Source organism: Coregonus clupeaformis, chromosome 36 (genome assembly GCF_020615455.1).
Source record: "Coregonus clupeaformis isolate EN_2021a chromosome 36, ASM2061545v1, whole genome shotgun sequence".
Classification (NCBI taxonomy): Eukaryota; Metazoa; Chordata; class Actinopteri; order Salmoniformes; family Salmonidae; genus Coregonus; species Coregonus clupeaformis.
Window position 1 is genome coordinate 29,854,141 of NC_059227.1, and position 25,548 is coordinate 29,879,688.

At 43.6% G+C, this 25,548-nt stretch overlaps 1 protein-coding gene across 2 annotated transcripts; it reads right to left on the reverse strand.

Moving 5' to 3' along the window:
* Window positions 1-2,580: 2,580 nt before the first annotated feature.
* Window positions 2,581-24,937, reverse strand: cnstb (consortin, connexin sorting protein b). Of its 2 annotated transcripts, none has more exons than XM_041864733.2 (11): window positions 24,703-24,937; window positions 20,805-21,386; window positions 17,281-17,387; window positions 14,598-14,628; window positions 13,801-13,887; window positions 13,545-13,659; window positions 12,738-12,759; window positions 12,529-12,622; window positions 11,964-12,214; window positions 4,232-4,376; window positions 2,581-4,022 (listed from the first exon to the last, which is right to left on the reverse strand). In XM_041864733.2, the coding sequence occupies exons 2-11, from the start codon at window positions 20,890-20,892 to the stop codon at window positions 3,811-3,813; spliced, it is 1,152 nt and encodes a 383-aa protein (XP_041720667.2). In that variant the 5' UTR covers window positions 20,893-21,386; window positions 24,703-24,937; the 3' UTR covers window positions 2,581-3,810. The 2 variants fall into 2 exon arrangements, with proteins under 2 accessions (XP_041720667.2, XP_041720666.2); XM_041864732.2 differs by having other exon boundaries at window positions 20,805-21,389.
* Window positions 24,938-25,548: the final 611 nt, after the last annotated feature.

The following is a 25,548-nucleotide window of genomic DNA, read 5'->3' on the forward strand; positions in this document are numbered from 1 at the left end:
GAAATATTACTTTTACCAGTGGCATGACTGTCCTGTGTGAGGATCTAAGGCCTCAGATCAGCTTGGCATTGGCTGACAATAACCAGACCCTCTCTCACCCACAGAAGAGGGGAGGGGGGACTGGGCCAGTTTTGACACATCACACCCGGTCGTAAATTAGGCAGGAGGGGAATCTCTTTCTACACCTCCAGTATTGGTGATTGGAAATGCCCTTTGTCTCCAGAATACTTTTGCCGCCAAAACTCTAACGTCCAAAAAGTAAACACTGGAACAATATTTCTAAGATAAGAATGTGGGGAATGGTCAGTGGGGACCTAAAGAATAATCATGTCATATTGTTTATTATTTTGTGGTGTCATTAAGAATGGTATCAAGAAAATATTGTAACTTGAAAAGTATCTGTCAAGTTTTCATCAGATAATTTGTGTATATAATATGGAAAATTATGAGAGTATTTTTGTTAAGATAGGAATGTGATTTTAGTTTTCTAACTTTAGATCATAGTTTTTGATGATGCTTTGCACCATTAATTAGCCACCCCCCGAGTGTGCTCAGAGAGCGTGTCAGCATGATGGAACGCCCCTTTTACCAAGAGTGCATAAAGGCTTGAAAGACAAATTAACATCAGACCAGAAAGACGTGAGCGGTGGCTACACATCTGAAAATAGTTGGAACGTTGACCCTCAACACGAGGTGTAGAAGATCACCTCCCAGACTAGTCCCAAACATTGCCAGGCTGCAGCTGTGCGTGTAAAGTGGTTAAAACTCTGACTAACCACACAAGGTGGGAAGGAGAAAATCCCCTCTCAGACAATCGCTGGTACAGCTGAGTATCTGCTCAGAAGAAAGACTCCACTCCAAACCAAGACAACTAAGAAGAAGGACATTGTGACCTCTGGTGGACAACCAGAGCCTTACACCGACACAGGACACTATCAAAACCCCCTAAGAAGAAGGCTTGGTTTCACCAGAGATAGACAACGAACAAAGACATCCATAGGTAAATACATTCATGATTTCTTACTCCAAACGGGCGGTGGTTCGTGAGCAAAGTATTATGATTACTTTGAGGGTAGTTTCCAAATGTATCAACGATAAGTGTCTCTGTCTCTCTTTCTCTCTCTCCCTCTGTGATGAGTGTGATTAGAAGGAGTCAGGCGCAGGAGGGTAAATCACAGAATACAGAGTTTATTCCGTCGTACACAGTTGCGCTGGATAGCCACAACAAAATACAGGCACAGGGGAACAATCTACCCCGGAAATACAAGATACGGGTAGCTCCAACAAAATACAGGCACAGGGGAATAATCTACCCCGGCAATACAAGGTACGAGTAGCTCCACCAAGCTACACTCAACTCACATAAAACAATCACCCACAAGGACAAGGGGGCAGAGGGAACACTTATACACGGACTAATGAGGGGATATGAACCAGGTGTGTGTAATTGACAAGACAAGACAAATGGAATGATGATATATGGAGCGGCAGTGGCTAGTAAGCCGGTGACGTCAAACGCCGAAGCCTGCCCGAACAAGGAGGGGAGGCAGCCTCGGCGGAAGTTGTGACACCCTCTCTACCCCTCCCTCTTTTGGTAACCAAGCAGTCATGTTGTTGTTAGTCCACTAGGGACTTTTTCTCATGTATTAAGTGTGTATGTTATTCTGTGTTATTATTTAGTTAGCTAGTAAATAAATAATTAAACACATTGTGTAGTGCTGAATCATAAGTAATGCTGGGGTTCTTGCAGATCCAAGAGGTCTACGACCGTTCAGAATGACGACTGATAAGAGGTAATGATTAATACGTTGACTGTTTTATAAAGACCTTTAGAGTTTAATTCGGGAGATGGTAACTCTATAAACAACTTCTTCCGTGGTGCCCCAAATCCTAATGAGTTAATTGTTACCTGCTTAATTTAATCAGGTAACACTTAAACATAGTTAGTTGATTCGATAAATAACAGTCATCATATTAATGAAAGTCATTTCACAACACCAGACACCAATGTCAGACAATGGATAGAAGATCATGCCCATAAAGTAATTAGTATGTCATTAGGGACATTCCAATGGCAAGCTGTGGCTTTCTGTCTGATTTCCTTCAAACACATTCACAGAACCAAGCACTAGGTTTAGAACAGGGTTCTCCAACTCTGGTCCTGGAAAGCTACTGGGTGTGCAGGATTTTGATCCAGCCCTGCAGTATCATCTTCAGATTAGACCACAGTTAGCTGATGTTACGAATTCCAATTTGTTGTTGCTAATGTTAGCTAGGTGGATATGTGGCTAACGTTAGCTAGATGGCCAACATTAGCTTGGCTAGGGGTTAGGGGTTAAGGTTAAGGTTAGGGTTAGGAGTTAGGTTAAAGGATTAAGGTTAGCTAACATGCTAAGTAGTTGCAAAGTAGCGAAAAAGCAGTAAGTAGTTGCAATGTTGCTAATTAGCTAAAATGCTAAAGTTATCTGTGATGAGATTCGAACACGCAACCGTTGGGTTGCTAGATGTTCGAGTTACCCTCCCTCCCTGTGTTGCTAGATGTTCGAGTTACCCACCCTCCCTCCCAACTTTCGTTTTTGCCTTAAGTAAACTTATGTCTTATATAGCCATACCGAACGTAACATATCATACTAATTTGAGTGTCACGGATTTTCGTTTACTATGTTACGTCTAGTCTATAAGACCAGCCTGGCCATACAGTAGATAAAATCAAACACAGTTTGCAAGGGAATGGATTTGTATTGAATACATTAAAATCGACTCATAGAATAAAAGACAAATAAAGGACATTAAGGGCTGTATGGTTACAGTACATAACAATATTGACCAGCACAAAAAAGTTGACAAAAGTGCCTGAGATATTGGAGTAATCCGTACAGTACTGAATATCATGACTACATTTAAATTAATTGTTGTATGAACATTAAACTTGTTCATATTTTCATACCAAGAGCCATACATACAGTATCTGTCATGCATATTTGTATTGATATCGTTACTCAGTTTTCAACAAATTACTTAACAATGTGCCAATTCCAGAGAGCCGTTCTTCACAAATGACTTTCATTTGCAGTGGTCAACAACCTTGTGTACCTTCAGAGGAATGTAAGAGTAATTCTAAACCCATGTCTCCATGTACAAAAACAGCTGTAAAATGTACAACATGTAGGCTACATTTGACAAGTCAAGGAGTTGAGAAGACTTGTCATGAAAAATGCTGAAACGTTGATAATAAAAAATGTCATTTCAATTCCCAAAATGTCTTTGGTTTTTTTCACTATGAGGCTTTCAAATTCAGATAAACATCTTTACTGTTTATCTGAATTGTATCTGTTTTTCAGATAAACATTACAAATTCAGATAAACATATTTTTTAATAAAAATTCCAACTAGAATATACTTTACAATGCTATGTTTTGTTCCTTTGAATGTTTTTGGAAGCTCTTTTGTGCAGCGTCCATCTTGAGGTTAAAAACTGCAGGTTAAAAACAAGCGGTTAAAAACTTCAGTTTAAAAACAAGAGGAGGCAGTGTTCCAGAAACAGTTTGGTCTGCATGTGAAATGTCAGTAGTTAAAAATGTCTGCACCTGTGCCTCCTGTTAGATCAATGCTCACAAGCCCGTTCAGTCTCTATTTCAGGCCCTACCCTAGAACTTCAATGACCTTATGACCTTCTCTAATTCATACTGGGACTAGGGTCAAGTCCTCCCTCTTGTCTCAGTCTCAGAGCAGTTCATACAGTATATAATACCCTCTTACTGTATCTATTCCATGGTTTGGACAGTATGGAGAGCCAGTGTCTGACTTCACTTAAAGCATTCTCTCCAACCACCAGTGTCTGAGCCCGTCCAGGAAGCGTCGTACTTGGACCACGTAAAAGTCTATGTTGTGAGAGAAGTCGGTGCAGATACTACTGTAGGTGTCCACTAGGGTGCAGTACAGAGCAGTCCCGCCCAGACTGATCACCACCGTTACTAAGCACAACAACAGCAGGATCAAACAAGAGTCTCCGCCCACCTCGTCTGCACAGAGAAAGAAAACATACTTATCAATATGTTACTACTATCTTATTGTGTCTTTATTGAAGACACAGTATAAGAGCTTATGTATAGAGTGTATGCATGTGTGTGTGCATGTGTGTGTGTGTGTGTGTGTGTGAGTGAGAGAGAGACAGAGAGAGAGAGAGAGAGAGAGAGAGAGAGAGAGAGGTTGTTATCAGGCTGATCCATACCTGGTTCCATGCCATCCTCTGGCTCACTGAAGCGCACCTTGCGTTTGGAGTTCTGTTTGGCTGAATCAGGACCCTCTGGGGGCAGGCCATCTAAAGACGCCCCCCTCCTTTTCAGAATGGACACCAGGCCACCTGTTGAGGAGCTCTGCAGGGGAACAGAGTGATGGGGGAGACGTGAGAAGTAGAAACAGTGTGCAGCGAATAGCTTAAACATTTATTTCTCTATACAGTACACTACTTTTGACCAGAGCCTTATGTAATTAAAAACAAAAAAATAATTTAAAAGTGAGAAGTAAGCATTGTTTTGAAGCCGAAAAAGAAAGGAAATTCACATGAGCACCACAATGCCTACTCCACCCATGCTCTACCAAGGTTTTTCAGCACACAGCTTTGACCTACTACAGTAGCTATGTTGGTCTATTGTACTTCAAACGATGTGTGTGCAGGTTGCTTAGGATTCAAACCTTCTCAAATAGCAGAGGAGCTGGATGTTCCAGTGGAACCAGAAGATAAACAAGTGCATAGAGAGTGCTCGGCGCTCCGTCAATCAGCTGGTGTACACATTTCAGGGAACACAATCCGCCACCCTGCCATTAAGCAGTGTGTCCCTGGGATGTACCATAGGGGTGGAGTGCATCTGAAGGATGAGGGCAATGATGTATTCCTTAAGAGTTGGTCTCTCCAGTCTCCACCGTACTCTCCTCTGTAGTAGCAAGATGGAGAAAGGTGCAATTGCGGCCCGCAATTCAGGGCGTTCCTGCATGTGGGCATTCCTGCATCTGCAGGAACCTCTCTTTATACGTCACGTCATCGGGCTAAAGCGGGGAGGGAGGTGCGCCCTTCTCAAATCGAACAGTAATCTGCGCCGCTCTGTCATTTTGTCAACAAGGCAGCATGGTGCATCGTCCAGAAACAATTTATTTTCCATAAATTAAATGTTTGAATTTCTAGATAGTTTCTGTGGGCTTTGAACGGGGCACTTGGCTCACGTCCAGGATGCAGCCTGGTTCCAAATCGAATGCAATCAACTTTCAGCCAATGCAAACCCCAGAGGGTAGTAATTACTAGGATTGTGTTTTCCCATGCAAAAGGGATTGCTTTTGATAAAAATGCTTTATCTGCCTTCCCAATTAAAATTAGTTAGAACATTTTAACATTTATTTTATGGAAAATATTTTGACTGTGGTAACTAGTGGAAACCCTTCAGATTCCATGGCGGTGAACATTTATTTTATGGAAAAGATTTTGACTGTGGTAACTAGTAGAAACCCTTCAGATTCCATGGCGGTAAACTTAACGCTTACGCTACGAACCCTGTCATGATCTGACTCCGGTGCCAGGGTGCCAGGGTTATTCGAGGAGTGACGGAGGGAGTTTTGTGCATATTCTGCCCAAGGCAGAAACGCAGCCCACTCCCCCGGCCGGTCCTGACAGTAACTACGAAGGTACCTACCCAGTTCCTGATTTACATTTACATTTACGTCATTTAGCAGATGCTCCTATCCAGAGTGACTTACAAATTGGTGCATTCACCTTATGATAGCCAGTGGGACAACCACTTTACAATATATATATTATTATTATTATTATTTTAATTTTTTTTTGGGGGGGGTAGAAGGATTACTTTTATCCTATCCCAGGTATTCCTTAAAGAGGTGGGGTTTCAAGTGTCTCCGGAAGGTGGTGAGTGACTCCGCTGTCCTGGCGTCGTGAGGGAGCTTGTTCCACCATTGGGGTGCCAGAGCAGCGAACAGTTTTGACTGGGCTGAGCGGGAACTGGGCTTCCGCAGAGGTAGGGGGGCCAGCAGGCCAGAGGTGGATGAACGCAATGCCCTCGTTTGGGTGTAGGGACTGATCAGAGCCTGAAGGTACTGAGGTGCCGTTCCCCTCACAGCTCCGTAGGCAAGCACCATGGTCTTGTAGCAGATGCGGGCTTCAACTGGAAGCCAGTGGAGTGTGCGGAGGAGCGGGGTGACGTGAGAGAACTTGGGAAGGTTGAACACCAGACGGGCTGCAGCGTTCTGGATGAGTTGTAGGGGTTTAATGGCACAGGCAGGGAGCCCAGCCATCAGCGAGTTGCAGTAATCCAGACGGGAGATGACAAGTGCCTGGATTAGGACCTGTGCCGCTTCCTGTGTAAGGTAGGGTCGTACTCTGCAAATGTTGTAGAGCATGAACCTATAGGATCGGGTCACCGCTTTGATGTTAGCAGAGAACGACAGGGTGTTGTCCAGGGTCACGCCAAGGTTCTTTGCACTCTGGGAAGAGGACACAACGGAGTTGTCAACTGTGATGGCGAGATCATGGAGCGGGCAGTCCTTCCCCGGGAGGAAGAGCAGCTCCATCTTGCCGAGGTTCAGCTTGAGGTGGTGATCCGTCATCCACACTGATATGTCTGCCAGACATGCAGAGATTTGATTCGCCACCTGGTTATCAGAAGGGGGAAAGGAGAAGATTAATTGTGTGTCATCTGCGTAGCAATGATAGGAGAGACCATGTGAGGATATGACAGAGCCAAGTGACTTGGTGTAGAGAGAGAATAGGAGAGGGCCTAGAACTGAGCCCTGGAGGACACCAGTGGTGAGAGCACGTGGTGCGGAGACAGATTCTCGCCACGCAACCTGGTAGGAGCGACCTGTGAGGTAGGACACAATCCAAGAGTTAGCCGCGCAGGAGATGCCCAACTCGGAGAGGGTGGAGAGGAGGATCTGATGGTTCACAGTATCAAAGGCAGCAGATAGGTCTAGAAGGATGAGAGCAGAGGAGAGAGAGTTAGCTTTAGCAGTGCGGAGAGCCTCCGTGACACAGAGAAGAGCAGTCTCAGTTGAATGACCAGTCTTGAAACCTGACTGGTTTGGATCAAGAAGGTCAATGGGTACCTGCCCATTAGATTGGGGACGGTACCCGGAGGTGAGGTGAGGCTGACCGTGACCCCCAGTCGTTCCATGAAGGCCTTCCAGACACGGGAGGTGAACTGAGGACCACGGTCAGACACGATGTCCTCCGGGATCCCATAGTGCTGGAAGACGTGAGAGAAGAGAGCCTCCACGTTCTACAGGGCCGTAGGGAGACAAGGCAGAGGAATCAAACGACAGGCTTTGGAAAACCGGTCCACAACGACCAGGATGGTGGTGTGCCCCTCCGAGGGGGGAAGGACTGTGACAAAGTCCACGGAGAGATGGGACCAGGGTCGTTGTGGAACCTGCAGCGGGTGGAGTTTGCCATAGGGGAGGTGTCTAGGTGTCTTGCTCTGTGCGCAGGTGGAGCAGGAAGAGACGTAAACCCGGATGTCCCAGGCCAAGGTGGGCCACCAGTACTTGGCGGAGAGACAGTCGATAGTACGGGCTATACCCGGGTGCCCCGACACAGGTGCTGTGTGTGCCCAGGCGAGGAGATGGTCCCGCACATCAGAGGACACGTAGATACGTCCCTCGGGACAGTGGGCAGGTGAGGGCTCCTGTCGCAGGGCTCGACAAATGTCTGCGTCCACATTCCACACAACAGGGGCCACAATGCGGGACATGGGAATAATGGGTGTCACTTTCTCCCTCCGATCCTCTGTGTCATGCACCCTGGACAATGCATCGGCCTTAAATGTATTTGATCCTGGCCGGTAGGAGAGGGTAAAGTCAAACCTGGCAAAGAATAGTTGGCAAAACCAAGGAAGCGCTGCACCGCCTTGATGTTGGATGGAACAGGCCACGACTGTACTGCACTGACCCTCTGCCCTTCCATCTCCACTCCCGCGGTGGATATCCGATAGCCCAAGAAGGAGACTGCCTGCTGAAAGAAAAGGCACTTCTCCGCCTTGGCGTACAGGTGATGCCCTATCAGCCTCTCCAAAACGAACCTGACATGAGACATGTTGCTCGCGTGTAGTGTTGTACACCAAGACGTCGTCTATGTACACCACTACACAGTGACCCAACATGTCTCTAAACACCTCGTTAATTAATGATTGAAACACCGAGGGTGCATTTGTCAGGCCGTAGGGCATTACCCTGTATTTCGTAGTGCCCTGTGCTGGTGCTGAAGGCGGTCTTCCATTCATCCCGCTCTCTGATGCGCACCAGGTTGTAGGCACTGTGTAAATCCAATTTAGTAAAGTACTTAGCACCGTGCATCTTCGATCACAGTGGGTATGAGAGGCAGGGGATAACTGAATTTAACAGTAGCCTTATTCAGTGTCTGGTAATCGATACAGTGGTGGAGACCTCCGTCCTTCTTCTTCACGAAAAGAAGTTGGAGGAGGCCGGAGAGGTGGACGGATGGATGAATCCTTGGGCCAGTGCCTCCTTGACGTAGGCCTCCATGGCTTCGGTCTCCGCATGCGATAGAGGGTAGATGTGCCCCCACGGGAGGGTAGAACCAGGCAGTAGGTCAATAGTGCAGTCCCATTGGCGATAAGGGGGCAGGCACGTGGCACGAGTCTTCGAAAAGGCCACCTGTAGGTCCCGGTATTCCTCCAGGAAAAGGACGTGGGAAGCCTGGTCTGGACTTTCCACGGAGGTGGCACAGATTGACACAGAGAGACACCTCCCCTGACACTCCTGCGACCAACCAAACAACCTCCTCTCTATCCATGATATACTGGGGTTATGTAACTGTAGCCAAGGGAAACCTAAAACTACAGGGTGTGCAGGAGAGTCTAGGATGAGGAAAGTGATGCGTTCATGGTGGTTGTGATTAACTGTGAGGGAAATGGGAATTGTGGTCTGGCACACCAGTCCGGTTCCTAGGGGACGGTTGTCTAGGGCATGGACTGGGATAGGGGGTTGTAAAGGGACTAGAGGAATGCGTAATGATAAGGCCACTGACCGGTCTATGAAATTGCCTGCAGCACCTGAATCCACTAGGGCAGGACTCAGTGGGGGACCAGGATAGTCAGGGAAGGTGACATGGAGGAGGACGGGCTGGGTGGACAGAGAGGAGCAAGGCACGTCCACGCCTACCTAGGAAAGTGCAGGAGTGCTCCTCGGCCTGTCGCTTCCTCAGCTGGTTCTCCTTGTGTCGAGGATCAGATCTGGGGAAGGGTAACAAAACATTTCTGCAGCATTGAAGGTCCCCAAGAACACAGTGGCCTCCATCATTCTTAAATATAAGAAGTTTGGAACCACCAATACTCTTCCTAGAGCTGGCCGTCCAGCAAAACTGAGCAATCGGGGGAGAACGGCCTTGGTCAGGGAGGTGACCAAGAACCCGATGGGTCACTCTGACAGAGCTGCAGAGTTCCTCTGTGTAGATGAGAGAATCTTCCAGAAGGCAACCATCTCTGCAGCACTCCACCAATCAGGCCTTTATGGTAGAGTGGCCAGACGGAAGCCATTCCTCAGTAAAAGGCACATGACAGCCCGCTTGAAGATTACCAAAAGGCACCTAAAGGACTCTCAGACCATGATAAACAAGATTCTCTGGTCTGATGAAACCAAGATTGAACTCTTTGGCCTGAATGCCAAGCGTCACGTCTGGAGGAAACCTGGCACCATCCCTAATGTGAAGCATGGTGGTGGCAGCAGCACGCTGTGGGGATGATTTTCAGCTGCAGGGACTGGGAGAATAGTCAGGACCGAGGGATAGATGTTGGGAGCAAAGTACAGAGAGATCCTTGATGAAAACCTGCTCCAGAGCACTCAGGACCTCAGACTGGGGCGAAGGTTCACCTTCCAACAAGACAACGACCCTAAACACACATCCAAGACAACGCAGGAGTGCCTTCGGGACAAGTCTCTGAATGTCCTCGAGTAGCCCAGCCAGAACATGGACTTGAACCCAACCGAACATCTCTGGAGAGACCTGAAAATAGCTGTGCAGTGACGCTCCCCATCCAACCTGACAGAGCTTTAGAGGATCTGCAGAGAAGAATGGGAGAAACTCCCCAAATACAGGTGTGCCAAGCTTGTAGCGTCATTCCCAATAAGACTCGAGGCTGTAATAGCTGCCAAAAGTGCTTCAACAAAGTACTGAGTAAAGGGTCTGAATACTTATGTAAATGTAATATTTCAGTTTTTTTTATTTTGAATACATTTGCAAATATTTCTGAAAACCTGTTTTGCTTTGTCATTAAGGGGTATTGTGTGTAGAACCATTTTAGAATAAGTCTGTAACAAAATGTGGAAAAAGTCAAGGGGTCTGAATACTTTCCGAATGCACTGTATATTGTCAACCTTGAGTTGTGGCGATGCATGATCCATCCATACAGCTAACGTTACCACTACAGCCTTGTTGGCTTATAGCTAGTTAACTTTAGTTGGCTAGCTAACTGGTAATAATGCAGCCAATGATGTTCGTTATCTTATTTGTGCTTATTTCACGCAAGTGTCAAGGCCAACAGTTTACACAGATGACTTCAGCCATGTAACAAACCTTCCATAGTAAAATATAGCTAGTTTCCTTTGCTTGTAGCTTGCCTCTCATCCGACTGGTGTTAGCTAGCTACTAGCACTGTTGCTGCGCAACCCAAGTGCTTTGGTCCGGTTTTAGAACTTTGAGATTCAGATGAAAATAAGTTAGCATTGTCAGAAATGCTACAAAAAGGTAGCACATCGTTGGTTCTTAATGGCCCGAAATGTGCACGTAAGAGCGATAAATTATACATTTTATAAAAACTGTTGCACCTACAAATGTATTCAGTCCAAAACGGCTGGATGGATCATTACGAGAGGCGAGTGTGTTGTGTACCTACAATCAAGTTGATTTGCGAATTTCCATTGACATTGTGTCATATTGACTTAGATATGATGGTAGGGAGATTTGAATTTAACATTGAGCTTCAACCAGTGCATATACTATTGTGCACCATATATATATAATATATTTATATAATGCACCATATAGGCAATAGGGAGCAATTTTAGACGCACCCTTAGAATGTATCTAGAGGTGAAACAAGTGTATGTTTGCACAACAAACTGCAATGATGTACAGCTCTGCGGAGTCATACACTATTGCACTTAAATTAGGTCATTTATCACACTGACAGTGTCATCCACGTTATAATATATAGGTAGGTGAGTTATATGGGGTCAATATGCAGAGATCAATAACAACACAGGATAATGCCTTAGTCAACAGATCTATTGTCAACCCATACAAGAGCGCTAGTATATCATCTTAGGTTGTCTCTAGTGTCTAGTCTGACGTGTGGTTTCAGCAGTCACTACTAGACAAAACTGGGTTCGAATACTAGCCAGGCATGCTCAACAAAGCCCATAATTGCTCAACAAAGCCCTACTAAATGTCATTGTCTGAAACATTTAGCAGGACTTGTACGTGAACTACTTGTTCTAAATCTGTTGTGGCCCTTTAGTGACATCATAGCCTCTGTGTCCTGTACTCAAACATTCCACCCATGGCCACGTCCGTAGTGTGGCTCAGCAAATGGATTGAAGTAATAAGCACACAGCCAATTAACTAGTTACAGACCCAGCTCCTCTGCCAATACATTTCTGTGCTCCCTTGAGCCTGTCCAAGGCTGTGTAACATTCCAAAATGTGTGTCCCCTACCAAACAAGACAGAGAGAGAGACAGAGACAGAGAGATCGAGACATACAAGAAGAGAGAAAGAAACAGAAAGAGAGAGAGGGAGAGAGAGAGAGAGAGAGAGAGAGAGAGAGAGAGAGAGAGAGAGAGAGAGAGAGACAAAAAGAGAGAGAGAAAGAGAGAAGAGCAAGAGAGAGATAGATAAGGCTGTAAACATGAGGCTGTTTAAGCCTCAGTTACAGTGTATTCTCACCTCCTCCACATGAGAGAGTTTGACCAGGTCTTTGGCTGAGGCTTGGGGAACCCCCGCCGGCCACTCCACCACCTGCACCTCCTCTTCTGGACTCTCCTCAAACACCCCCTGCCCTTCCTCCTCCATCTCTTCCACTCCTCCCTCTCCCTCCTCCACTCCTCCCTTCTCCTCATCCATGGCAGGGTCAGCTCCTGTTGACGTGGTCTGCTCTAAATCCTCCTCACCCTGTTTTACAGGGTTGTTGCCTCTGACTGCAGAGACAAGATACATTTTGCTTACAGTACTAGGCCTACTACTAATCACATGGCTTCAGCATATAGTGCCCATATGCACTTATTATAGATACTGACACAGACACACACTTATAGCTGAGACAGTATGGAAGCATCATCTGGTATCAGATTCCATATTATGAGCCCTTATTGACTAGAACCAAACTACACTCTGGGGCTTTCCAGTGAACAAAGAGGATGATATCATCTCCCTCCTATACACATCTCTAGGCTAAGTGGCCATTCTATAATATTGATTTAGGGATTCATCTGATGGTGGGTTTTGTCTTTACCTTTTCCATGGTGGGATGGTGATGTTTCGCTCTCATTCCTCTCACACTGCCCCCTGGTGTTGTGGTTGTCTTTCAGCACTGTGTCTGCCATGCTCTAGAAAAAACAGCTTTGTCATAAATGTCGCTCATGTCACAAACACACTAATCTTCTCTTAAAGTATGGACTAAGAAATGTCATCAAAAGGATGGTGTGTAGTGTATTTTCTTACCTTTTCCGCACTAAGCATTGGCCTATTACGGAGAGACAGAGAGAAAGAGAGACAGAGAGAGGGAGAGAGAGAGAGAGAGAGAGAGAGAGAGAGAGAGAGAGAGAGAGAGAGAGAGAGAGAGAGAGAGAGAGAGAGAGAGAGAGAGAGAGAGAGACAGAGACAGAGACAGAGACAGAGACAGAGGTCAGACTGGGTAAGCTGATATTTTGAAGCCATTTGATTTAAAAAATGTCAAGCTAAAATGACCGGTGGTCACAACAGTGACTGAGCATCTGGTATCCAGCTGAATCAATCTATAACAAACCGCCACAAACTAACATACCAAGAGACATGGGTGGGGTTCTGTGACTCGCATGAAAACCTATCTGAGTCTATAGCTTAGTAGAGTAAGTAAAGAGAAATATTTGAAAATCAAATAAGTGTTAGTTAATTAAGGTGTGGTTTCATGTCTAGACAAGAACCACTAGCGTGGGATGGTATGTTCAAAGGTCAAACATAGGGTATAATCTGACAAATCAACCAAATGACTCTAGCTAATAAACCATTCATTATAAACTATCATTAATGAAAAGATGCATTTAAATGAAGACAGTGTTTACTGATCCCCCTCTGGAGCGGTAATATTGTGGGTGGTGACAGAATGTGACAAACTAAACTATATAGACCTGCTTTGCTTTCCCTTCTACTGCAGCAAGCAGTACTGCTACAAGTTATTGTAAGTCAATGTTTTGTGCATGTAGTCTCAGTTATAGCATAACAATGTGCTAGATCAGCACCCATGTTATGGTCCACCAGTATCTATCTCACCTCTGGTGGGTCCTGCAGATCTGGCTCAGCATTTCTATGTGTTCCTGTCCAATGCTGTTGGTTTCACCTGGTGAGGTGCTCTCTGCTGCTCTGTTACGCTCTCTCCACTGGCTCTCTGGAGCACACAGGACACACACACACACATACACGCACACACAGAGTGGAATTCAAAGAATGACAGGGTTATATTTTGTCAGTCATGTTCAGGTGAGTCTATGGCAGTGACAGAGCAGATGTGTAGAGAAGAGTGCAGTACCCCAGACTTCCTGCAGGGCAGCGAGGTTGGACAGGAGGCGCTCATGATATAGTCTCTCCAGCTGAAGGAACTGCACCGCCCAGTGATCTTATAACCATCAGCAGTTAAGGAAAGAGGACACTACAAGAGCCCATAAAAACCCTCCCTGAGGCTGTCAACTCTGGGATTCAAAAGACAGGATCATATTAACAAACGTCAGACAAATATATATATCTGGTGTTTTGAAGATTACATCGCTGGTGCTTGTGTGCGAAAAACCAAGATTTCAGAAAATGGATGACGCTATAAACAAATATTGGAATTTTGAAGCTATTCCAGGGTATGTTCTGCAGTTGACTGTGTGTGTGTGTATACTACTTTCTTAGGCAAAACCTCTAGTGTAAGAGATTCTTATCTCAATGGGAATGAATTGGATTACTACCAGTATAACACATTTCCCTCATCAACAACCCCCAACTTCCACACCCAATATTTCCCCAAATCAAGGGAAATCCTGCAGGGAAATCCACCCATGAACCAACAGAACAAGCCAAATAGTAATGAAATAGTAACCCGCCTATAGAAACTAAGAAACTAAAAGTTAATATTCCGTTCTGCCCAGCACACATGGAAACATTTACCCCACTACTGCAGAAATATCAGGTACCTTTCCTTTTTTCAAATTAACAATTGTTAAAGTGTCATCCTAAATCACTGTCACCAAAGTCCCTGAAAAACACTACTATTTAACTGCTGTTCAGCTCTATCAAAACAAAAGAGTGGAAATAAGTATTGGCAATAAGTAATGGCAAGGATACATTCCTCTTCCAGGGAGTAGGCCTCTGCTATCTGTCAAGAAAGAGAAAGAGAGAGAGTGAGAAAAAAAAAGCCTTACAAACTGACCTTCTTATTCTGTCACTTAGATCACTCACTCAGAATCAGACTTCAGTACGGTATGTTTTTTTATTTATTTTTGTCAGGTCCTCTATTTAAAAGAGAATGTGTTCTCAATAACCTACCTGGTTAAATAAAGAAAATAAATAAACTAGAAAGATTAATTTAAAGTAATAATGTAATTTCACTAGAAAGGTTTTACCCTAAAGAAAACGTGTGCGCTTGCTTCAGCTGTCCAACTGTACTGTCAGACTAGATACCCTCCTGCTTGGTAATGAACTGATTCTATAACAGCTACTAATGGCTACCGACACTAAACAGTCTGACTTCCAACACGTTTTGTATCTAAGCCAAGTCACTTGATGAACTTGAATGTGACTCAAGTTTTAACTTCTAGGAATGTCTGCCACGTCCATTAAAGCCAGTGAAACATGCCATGAGCTAACCTTAGACCACTTTCATGTAGCTCTGAAAGACTATATTAAGTCACTCTAGAGCAGGGATGGGCAACTTTGATTGGGGTCGGGGCCAGAAAAAAGGGGCCGCAGTGGCTCGCGGGTCTGTGTACCCACCATACCCATCCACACCCACACATGCAGTCATAGCTGGCGCTAGCCTTTTGGGGGCCTTAAGTGATACCTTGTTGCGAGCAAAATATTTGAACGCCCCCCCCTCTTGACAGCGGGTTGAAAATAAATGTTTTACAGTCTTTTCCTGCAATTCTACACATTTTGCTATGGGGCGTAGAGAAAATGCTGTACTTTTAAAGCAAATTTGCTGCAATTCTACAAATTTTGCCATGGGGCGGAGAGAAGATCTTACCATTTTATAACTAATTTCCTGCAATTCTATACATTTTGCCATAGGAATCTAAAACACTTTAGCTGACATGGGCTAAGTGAGTGACTGTCAGTGAATGACATAACAAGAGAAGAACTGCTGATGCACAACCATATTTCTAAACTGCACCTTGTGTATTCTACTATTCTAACTCTCAACAGTAAGTTGAGACCCCGACTGAGTTCCAATTTTGAGGGGGAAATTGATTCGTGGGCCTACGAAAGGGGGGCCACCGTCAGTTGCCCATCCCTGCTCTAGAGGATATATGCAAATAAAGGGTTTGAGTTATGTTAGGTATGTTTTAAGAGCTGAGATAATGCAAAACCACTGCTATTTCATTTCCATTAATTAAATAGTTAGTTTCACAAGCAGATAATCTCAGTTTTAAATCCAAGAGAGAGAGCACACATTCTGTATATCAAAGCCTAAAATCACATTATACAGACACACATACCAGGAGAGACATTTGACCTTTGTCAATGACCTTTAAGGCATAAAGTCACAAGCAAGAACATATACGTGGTCACATGTGGCTCAGTTGGTAGAGCATGGCGCTTGCAACGCAAGGGTTGTGGGTTAGATTCCCACAGGGGACAAGTATTAAAAAGTATGAAAATGTATGCACTCACTACTGTAAGTTGCTCTGGATAAGAGTGTCTGCTAAATGACTAAAATGGCATTGCCTAGATTTGCTTTTCGTGTTTTTATGCACACATGACTGTGTATTCTTAATGTTGAACTTCACTCCCCTGTCCATGTATAGAATGAATGAAAGAATGATTGGAAGAATAAATGAATGAATTATTTAATTAATTAATGAAATAGTAGTCTGGAAGGATAGAGTTAAGACACAAGATGTGACTCAAGATGTGGCGAATAACAAGCTGTTCTGCATCAGATTCACTTCTACCGTGACGCACAACCGAACTCAAACAACTGTGTCAAACAACTCTGTCTCAACTCTCTGTAGACTCTACAGTGTAGAGTGAACACAAAGTCAAGACGCAGACTGAATCTCTTCAAATGTCAATGCCTGTTTACAAGGATTCTATGAATTGATTTTTTTGTACAGCTCTACAGCTCTAATTCTCCATGTTTGGGCATCTATTTTGTCCACATAGCTGAAATGCATTGACATTCAATCTCTTGGCGTACTTCTTGGCCAGTTATTCTGCCAATGCTCCACTGATTGTAACAGTTTGATCACAGAGCAACCCTTTCTTCTGTATCAGTGTATCAGGGCCCGTCCCAAATGGCACCCTATTCCCTGCCTATTTCGAGCACTACTGTTGGCCAGGGCCCAAAAGTAGTGCAATATGTAGGGAATAGGGTGCCATTTGGGAAGCAAACTCAGTGTATCAGTGTGGCCTGTCTTTTCTTGAGGCGTGTAAATCATAGCTGGCTCTTTGTTCCATGACGACCAGAACTGGCAAAGAAAAAACAACAACTGCAAGACTATTACAGTACAATGAGGGCCAAAGCAAGTGTTCTAACTGAATAGGATTATAACATAAGTGTATAGAGTACAGTACATGAGAATTGTCATCATGGTTTCATCTTAAAGCTTGATTTACTCTCCCTACAAATGAAAAGAAGGCACAAGGGAAAAGCAAGATGTTTCAGTGGCAAAAACACAGGTGACAGATGAGGATGAGATGGTGCAACCAAACCACAGAGGAATAGAACACAGAGGACTTGTGCTTGTGAGGGTGACAACACACACACACACACACATACACACACACACACACACACACACACACACACCTGGTGTAGAGACTGTGGCAGCAGTGTGTGGTCACTGTGTTCTCCCAGAGACTGTAGTGAAGCTAGCAGGTCAGGGCTGGGGCAAGGGGGGCCTCTGGGGCCACTTCCTGAAAACAAACACAATGTCAAGTGTAATAGACAGTTGAGGAATAGGCATGTTTGATTTGACATTTTGAGGCTACTCTTAAGGTCTTATCATGGCAGCCATAGGGAGTTGAGAAATGTTTCTGCTCTAATCGCTAAGATCCAATTTGTGCTTGTCTTTTGAAACAGCTTGAGGTAGGTGACATATGCAAATCTACTACACAGTAAATATGTATACTGTAGTGTACACTAGTGATGCGCGGGTTGACTAATAACCCGCAGTCCCCGAGGGACATTAAATATTAAATATTGTGTGGCTGTCCCCGCGAATAGCGGGTTGAGGGACATTAAATATTAAATATTGTGTGGCTGAAGTACGGGTGTGTGGCTGAAGGGCGGGTGTGTGGCAGGCAGGTTGAATAAAGAGAAACAGTACCTTAAAAAATCCATGAATGTATAATTATTGTACAATTTACAGTTGAAGTCGGAAGTTTACATACACCTTAGCCAAATACATTTAAACTCAGTTTTTCACAATTCCTGACATTTAATCCTAGTAAAAATTCCCTGCCTTGGGTCAGTTAGGATCACCATTTTAAGAATGTGAAATGTCAGAATAATAGTAGAGAGAATGATTTATTTCAGCTTTTATTTCTTTCATCACATTTCCAGTGGGTCAGAAGTTTACATACACTCAATTAGTATTTGCTAGCATTGCCTTTAAATTGTTTAACTTGGGTCAAACGTTTTGGGTAGCCTTCCACAAGCTTCCCACAATAAGTTGGGTGAATTTTGGCCCATTATTCCTGACAGAGCTGGTGTAACTGAGTCAGGTTTGTAGGCCTCCTTGCTCGCACACACTTTTTCAGTTCTGCCCACAAATGTTCTATAGGATTGAGGTCAGGGCTTTGTGATGGCCACTCCAATACCTTGACTTTATTGTCCTTAAGCCATTTTGCCACAACTTTGGAAGTATGCTTGGGGTCATTGTCCATTTGGAAGACCCATTTGCGACCAAGCTTTAACTTCCTGACTGATGTCTTGAGATGTTGCTTCAATATATCCACATCATTTTCCTTCCTCATGATGCCATCTATTTTGTGAAGTGCACCAGTCCCTACTGCAGCAAAGCACCCCCACAGCATGATGCTGCCACCCTCGTGCTTCACGGTTGGGATGGTGTTCTTCGGCTTGCAAGCAGCCCCTTTTTCCTCCAAACATAACGATAGTCATTATGGCCAAACAGTTCTATTTTTGTTTAATCAGACCAGAGGACATTTCTACAAAAAGTATGATCTTTGTCCCCATGTGCAGTTGCAAACCGTAGTCTGTCTTTTTTATGGCGGTTTTGGAGCAGTGGCTTCTTCCTTGCTGAGCGGCCTTTCAGGTTATGTCGATATAGGACTCTTTTTACTGTGGATATAGATACTTTTGTACCAGTTTCCTCCAGCATCTTCACAAGGTCCTTTGCTGTTGTTCTGGGATTGATTTGCACTTTTCGCACCAAAGTGCGTTCATCTCTAGGAGACAGAACGCGTCTCCTTCTTGAGCGGTATGACGGCTGCGCGGTCCCATGGTGTTTATACTTGCATACTATTGTTTGTACAGATGAACGTGGTACCTTCAGGTGTTTGGAAATAGCTCCCAAAAATGAACCAGACTTGTGGAGGTCTACAAAAAAATTCTGAGTTTCCCATGATGTCAAGTAAAGAGGCACTGAGTTTGAAGGTAGGCCTTGAAATACATCCACAGGTACACCTCCAATTTACTCAAATGATGTCAATTAGCCTATCAGAGGCTTCTAAAGCCATGACATCATTTTCTGGAATTTTCCAAGCTGTTTAAAGGCACAGTCAATTTAGTGTATGTAAACTTCTGACCCACTGGAATTGTGATACAGTGAATTATAAGTGAAATAATCTGTCTGTAAACAATTGTTGGAAAAATTACTTGAGTCATGCACAAAGTAGATGTCCTAACCGACTTGCCAAAGCTATAGTTTGTTAACAAGAATTTGTGGAGTGGTTGAAAAACGAGTTTTAATGACTCCAACCTAAGTGTATGTAAACTTCCGACTTCAACTTTATATCTATAGGCTACATTGAGGTTTTTCTTTCATTATTTTAGTCTATCTGGTATTAGTTCATAAGCTTAAACTTTATGGCTTAACTGTAGCCTACGCGAATAATAGCCTACACAGCCAATCGCATAATAATGCTTTTGGGAGCGCGCAGAAAAAGTTAACGTCAATCCACGGAGGCAAAAAGAACATTGTCGAAGTTTAATTCAATAACACAAAAGCTGCGAAAGGAGAGTTGAAGATAAAGAGAAGGGAGGGCCAGAAAAGTAATGTTTGGAAAATATTTGGTGAAGTGGTAAAAGAGGATGATATCAGTGCCAGCTTTGTTATGTGTGATGATTGCGAGGCGCTTTACAAATTCGACAGACACAAGACGGCCTTCAAATAGGCCTATGTTGTGTCAAGGGAACTGTAGCCAACTGTTTAGATAGGTTAAATGGAAACTGATATCTGTACACTGACTCTAGGTCTATAACCTCTCACATACCCTTTATAATAACTCCTGCAGAATTAAGCATTTCTTGCCGTAAAATTACACCAAATGTAGGCAAAATTTGGACTTGGGAACAGGAGTGGAGAAATATGATTTATTTATTTCTGCATCTTGAGAGAATGCAATGCTCAGTTTTGGGAACAGGAGTGGAGAAATATGATTTCTTTATTTCTGCATCTTGAGAGAATGCAATGCTCAGTTAGATACTACATTTAGAGCTGTTGTCTTCATCATAAAAGCGGATAGAATTTCAACCACATAAAATATGCATCGAAGCCGAAACACGTTGGGTCGTTTTCACAGCTTTCTTTTGTCTAATGTCAACTGATGTCATTTGGACATTTTGCACAGAAAATCTTTCCCGTTGTTTTTGCGTTATTGTATTTTCTCCCCAGTCCCTAAAAGTCTTTGCTCGGCGAAAGCTGACAGAGAAAACTTTACCGATGTCAACTAGATTAAAGCATTCATTCTATCGATCTATTACATTATTCTGTTGATCAAGGGTATATTTAGTATTTTAGGGCAACATATAATGACAAAAGAGAAGCTACATGTATCTAATTATAGACAAGTTGACTAACAGCCTAACAAAATGTCGGAAATTATAAGCAGAAACATATCTAAATCAGGCAACAACAAAACTCTGCACCCCCTGTCAAAAAATCGTTCTGCCGTCTTTGACTGTAGCCTATATCGCATTTTCTATATTTGCGGGTTAGAGTTGGGTGCAGACCTCAGATTTTCATGTGTGGGTTATTAGCAATTGCGTGCGGGGTGCGGGTGAACAAACAGCTGACCCGCGCACCACTAGTATACACCTACACTACTGTATGAGACCTGTACTGTGTGATGAGTGCTGTAGACTACCTGAGGCAGTCTCAGTGTTGTTTGCCTCCTCTCGCTGAGTCTTCTCAATGTCTGGGTCTCTGGAGGGGCTGGTACTCTTGTTGCCCATCCTCTCCCTCACAATGTTGTTGTCCTCCAACTCACTGGTTCCCAAGCGGTGGGTCGGGCCCACAGGAGGGATGTGGCTGGCTGCTTTAGGGCTGCCACTTACTAGGATTGGATTCTGTCTATAAACATGGATTTGGTTTAGGCTACTCTATGGGTCACAGGACACTCCAAAATATTTATGTTAGTGTAATAAAATGTGGGATCCAATGTTCTAGGTTTTCCAGCTTGTTGTTGTAGTTGGACTTGGGAGAGTATAAGTAGAAGGTTGTGTCATCAGTGTAGATATATGGTCTATTATTCCACCACAATCTCCTTGTTTTTATGGTCTCCCTGTGTTCTGGTCTCCTTGTTTGGAGTTGTTTGCACCTCAATCTCCTTGTTTTTATGGTCTCCCTGTGTTCTGGTCTCCTTGTTTGGAGTTGTTTGGGGCTCTCCCTGGTCCTCGAAATCCCTCTAGCAGGTCACCAAGGAGCTTTTCCTCTCCTCTTCAATACCCTGCTGGATATGAACAGATTTTATAGTGTTAGCATCAGCGTGTCATTCTCAGCTGGAAATACGCCTTGAGTTAGTGAGGAAACTGAATGTGCAGAAGAGTGGGAGTGAAATGCTAGTTATTTTTGCTGAGTTCATATTTTCAGAGAGAACTCTTTGTGTTACAACCAGGACTTGCCTTCAGGCACAGAGAAGCTGTTACATCAGCCAGGCTTATTTTGAGAAACTTAAAATAACATATTTGTCTATTAGAAACCATAATGGCCATGTTACATCATCAACACATGGGGCTGCACACACAGAGAGAGAGAGAGAGAGAGAGAGAGAGATGTACAGTGCATTCGGAAAGTATTCAGACCCCTTCCCTTTTTCAAAATTTTGTTACGTTACAGCCTTATTCTAAAATGGATTAAAAAATAAATACATCTCATCTATCTACACACAATACCCCATAATGACAAAGGGAAAACATGTTTTGTGATTTTTTTAGCAAATGTATTAAAAATAAAAAAACATAAATAGCTTTTTTACATAAGTATTCAGACCCTTTGCTATGAGACTCGAAATTGAGCTCAGGTGCATCCTGTTTCCATTGATCATCCTTGAGATGTTTCTACAACTTGATTGGAGTCCACCTGTGGTAAATTCAATTGATTGGACATGGTTTGGAAAGTCACACACCTGTCAGTTGACAGTGCATGTCAGAGCAAAAACCAAGCCATGAGGTCAAAGGAATTGTCCGTAGAGCTCCGAGACAGGATTGTGTCGAGGCAGAGATCTAGGGAAGGGTACCAAAAAATGTCTGCAGCATTGAAGGTCCCCAAGAACACAGTGGCCTCCATCATTCTTAAATGGAAGAAGTTTGGAACCACCAAGACTCTTCCTAGAGCTGGCCGCCTGGCCAAACTGAGCAATCGGGGGAGAAGGGCCTTGGTCAGGGAGTTGACCAAGAACCCGATGGTCACTCTGACAGAGCTCCAGAGTTCCTATGTGGAGATGGGAGAACCTTCCAAAAGGACAACCATCTCTGCAGCACTCCACCAATCAGGCCTTTATGGTAGAGTGGCCAGACGGAAGCCACTCCTCAGTAAAAGGCACATGAAAGCCCGCTTGGAGATTGCCAAAAGGCACCTAAAGGACTCTCAGACCATGAGAAACAAGATTCTCTGGTCTGATAAAACCAAGATTGAACTCTTTGGCCTGAATGCCAAGCGTCACGTCTGGAGGAAACCTGGCACCATCCGTACGGTGAAACATGGTGGTGGCAGCATCATGCTGTGGGGATGTTTTTCAGTGGCAGGGACTAGGAGACTAGTCAGGATGGAGGGAAAGATGAACGGAGCAATGTACATAGAGATCCTTGATGAAAACCTGCTCCAGAGCGCTCAGGACCTCAGACTGGGGCGAAGGTTCACCTTCCAACAGGACAACGACCCTAAGCACACAGCCAAGACAACGCAGGAGTGGCTTCGGGACAAGTCTCTGAATGTCCTTGAGTGGCCCAGCCAGAGCCCGGACTTGAACCCGATCGAACATCTCTGGAGAGACCTGAAAATAGCTGTGCATCGACGCGCCCCATCCAACCTGACAGAGCTTAAGAGGATCTGCAGAGAAGAATGGGAGAAACTCCCCAAATACAGGTGTGGCAAGCTTGTAGCGTCATACCAAAGACAACTCAAGGCTGTAATCGCTGCCAAAGGTGCTTCAACAAAGTACTGAGTAAAGGGTCTGAATACTTATGTAAATGTAATATTTCCGTTAGTTATCTTTAATACATTTGCAAAAAAAATCTAAAAACCTTTTTTTGCAATTTCATTATGGGGTATTGTGTGTAGATTAATGGGGGGCTTTTAGAGTAAGGCTTTAACGTAACAAAATGTAGAAAAGGGTCTTTACATCAACATTATTGTGTTTGATGTATTTCGAATACCCGTTAAGATTTTTTCTGCTAGATGTTTTCTAAGACCCCTTTTCCATCTGTTTGACCAGAAATCAAGTTAAGCATTTCACTGTGCTTGTGCACGTGACAAATACAACTTGAAACTTGAAAATCAAAGTCTTTGCTTATTCCACATTTTTTGGATGAAAATGGTTGAAAACTTTATATACTGTATGCCTTAATTTTCAAAAAAAAATTGACTTATCTTTCATTTGACACCAAATTTTATGTGCTCCTATGAACTTTACATGTTAGTGCTCATAAAAACAACCTCCACATCATACGACCTAGCCTACATTTAAGCATAAATGAATGACCAGAGAGTATGGATGGAATGCACAGAGTGGGGGTTCAGAACATGTCTGGAGGTGCCATGTTCACAGTCATGTGGATGTGAGGGGGTTTAGAACATAGAACTAGAAGGAGGAGTGTGACTCATATGCATCGTGTCTAATGTGTAGTACTGGCCTTTACCCTCTCATTTAACACGCCACTGTGTGCGTGACTCATAGCTCTTACATAGATTTAAGGTGACAAAACTCACAGAAAATGTACACACATTGCTTATCCAATGTGATGCATTGTTTTGAATAATCATCCATGTTTGCATCCTCCAACCAGTAACTGACAAACTGTAGTTATACACAGATAGCAGAATGAACCTCCAAAAAACATTCCTTACCCCATGATACTTCAAAGGGTGTCTGTCTGTCTTTTGGATTTTCAAGTCCCTCAGTCGAGCACCTGATTCCCTTTTTGTTCAAACTGGGCTTAAGCGGGTTTTGGTACACTTTCTTTCCAGAAGAATTAACCTTTTTAGTATAGAGTAGACTAATGTATGTTTGGTCTTATATGTATACTTTGATCTCTTCCGTGTGGTCATGTGTATTTTTATTTTATAACGTTTACATCTCATTGCATTTACTTATGTTGCGAACCAATAGTGAAGAATTTATGCTGCAGCTGATGCTGCCTACTGTGCCTATCCAGGCAGTGGCACTCAAGTGCATGTGCAGCTCAATGTAACCAAATAGATGAGTCCAAGCCAAACCTTTCATGTTGGTTCAATTCATTGGAATACTGTAGCACATTATCAACGCAGTTTACAGAGTAATAAACGGGCTACATGCGCTACAATGTTGCAATTCACAGTATACATTTTCTTACGCCAATTTCATGTTTATTATTCAGCAATGAAGAGCAACTATTTCATCCTTTTCTAATGAATAAACCAACGAAATCAAGAAGCCATTCCTGCGATATTTTGGCTATAACCATATACGCTAAAATGCTGTCGTCATCAGAATCATATATTCGAAGACGGTAACCCTAAGTAAAAACTGTGGTACCCCATCATCACGCGGATGTATCCATACTCACACTTGCAAGATAATGTCCCGCTGTAGGCAAAGGTTCGTGGTTGACAATCAACTGAACGGTCATCAACGGTCATCCAGCTCAATCCCTATCCCTTTTATTCTAAACGCGATGTTCTAAATGCACTTGATATAGAATCGTGAGTGTCACCGTGCGTAGTGAATTTTATAATCTGACAGCTAAAGAGATGCTCTCTGCGGATCCATGGTTGTTTACGATCTAATCCGGGCATTTTCTGTCTTCGTCTGCCCTTCATTGCGAAATATATAATTTTATTGTACAGAAGAGGAAAGGGGGCCATCTTCTGGCAGCTGGTTGATGTCTCAAATTGTACACAGAGGTGGCCTGTAATTTACAGGCCTGGCACATCAGTGTTTACATGTGGTGGAAAATGTTTCTCGATTTCATTTAATATCATCCCACTGGGCACAGACGTCAGTTAAACGTCTAGTTGTAATGTATATTTGGTAGATTTGTCAACTAACGTGAAACCAACAAAAAAAATCATCATGTTACTGGATTTAGGTAAAATGTTGGGTGAAAAAAAATACAACATTCCCTTACATTGATTACTTTTTTATAATCCAATCAGTTTTCCACGTTGATTCAAAGTCATCACATTTATTTATTTATTTTTAAACCAGTTTTTGACAGTGAGATATGTCACTCAGGTTGTTGGAGCTATTTGTTGTATGGGGAAGTTGGGCTGCATCAAGGTGTATTTGTTCCTGTCGATTAATGTTCCGTCCTCACAGGCACCTGAGCCTGTTTGGAGATGCGATTTGAACTGTGACTGAAGGAGTGGGATGGTATTTTGTATAATGTCGTTACACAATGTGGAACAGTAGC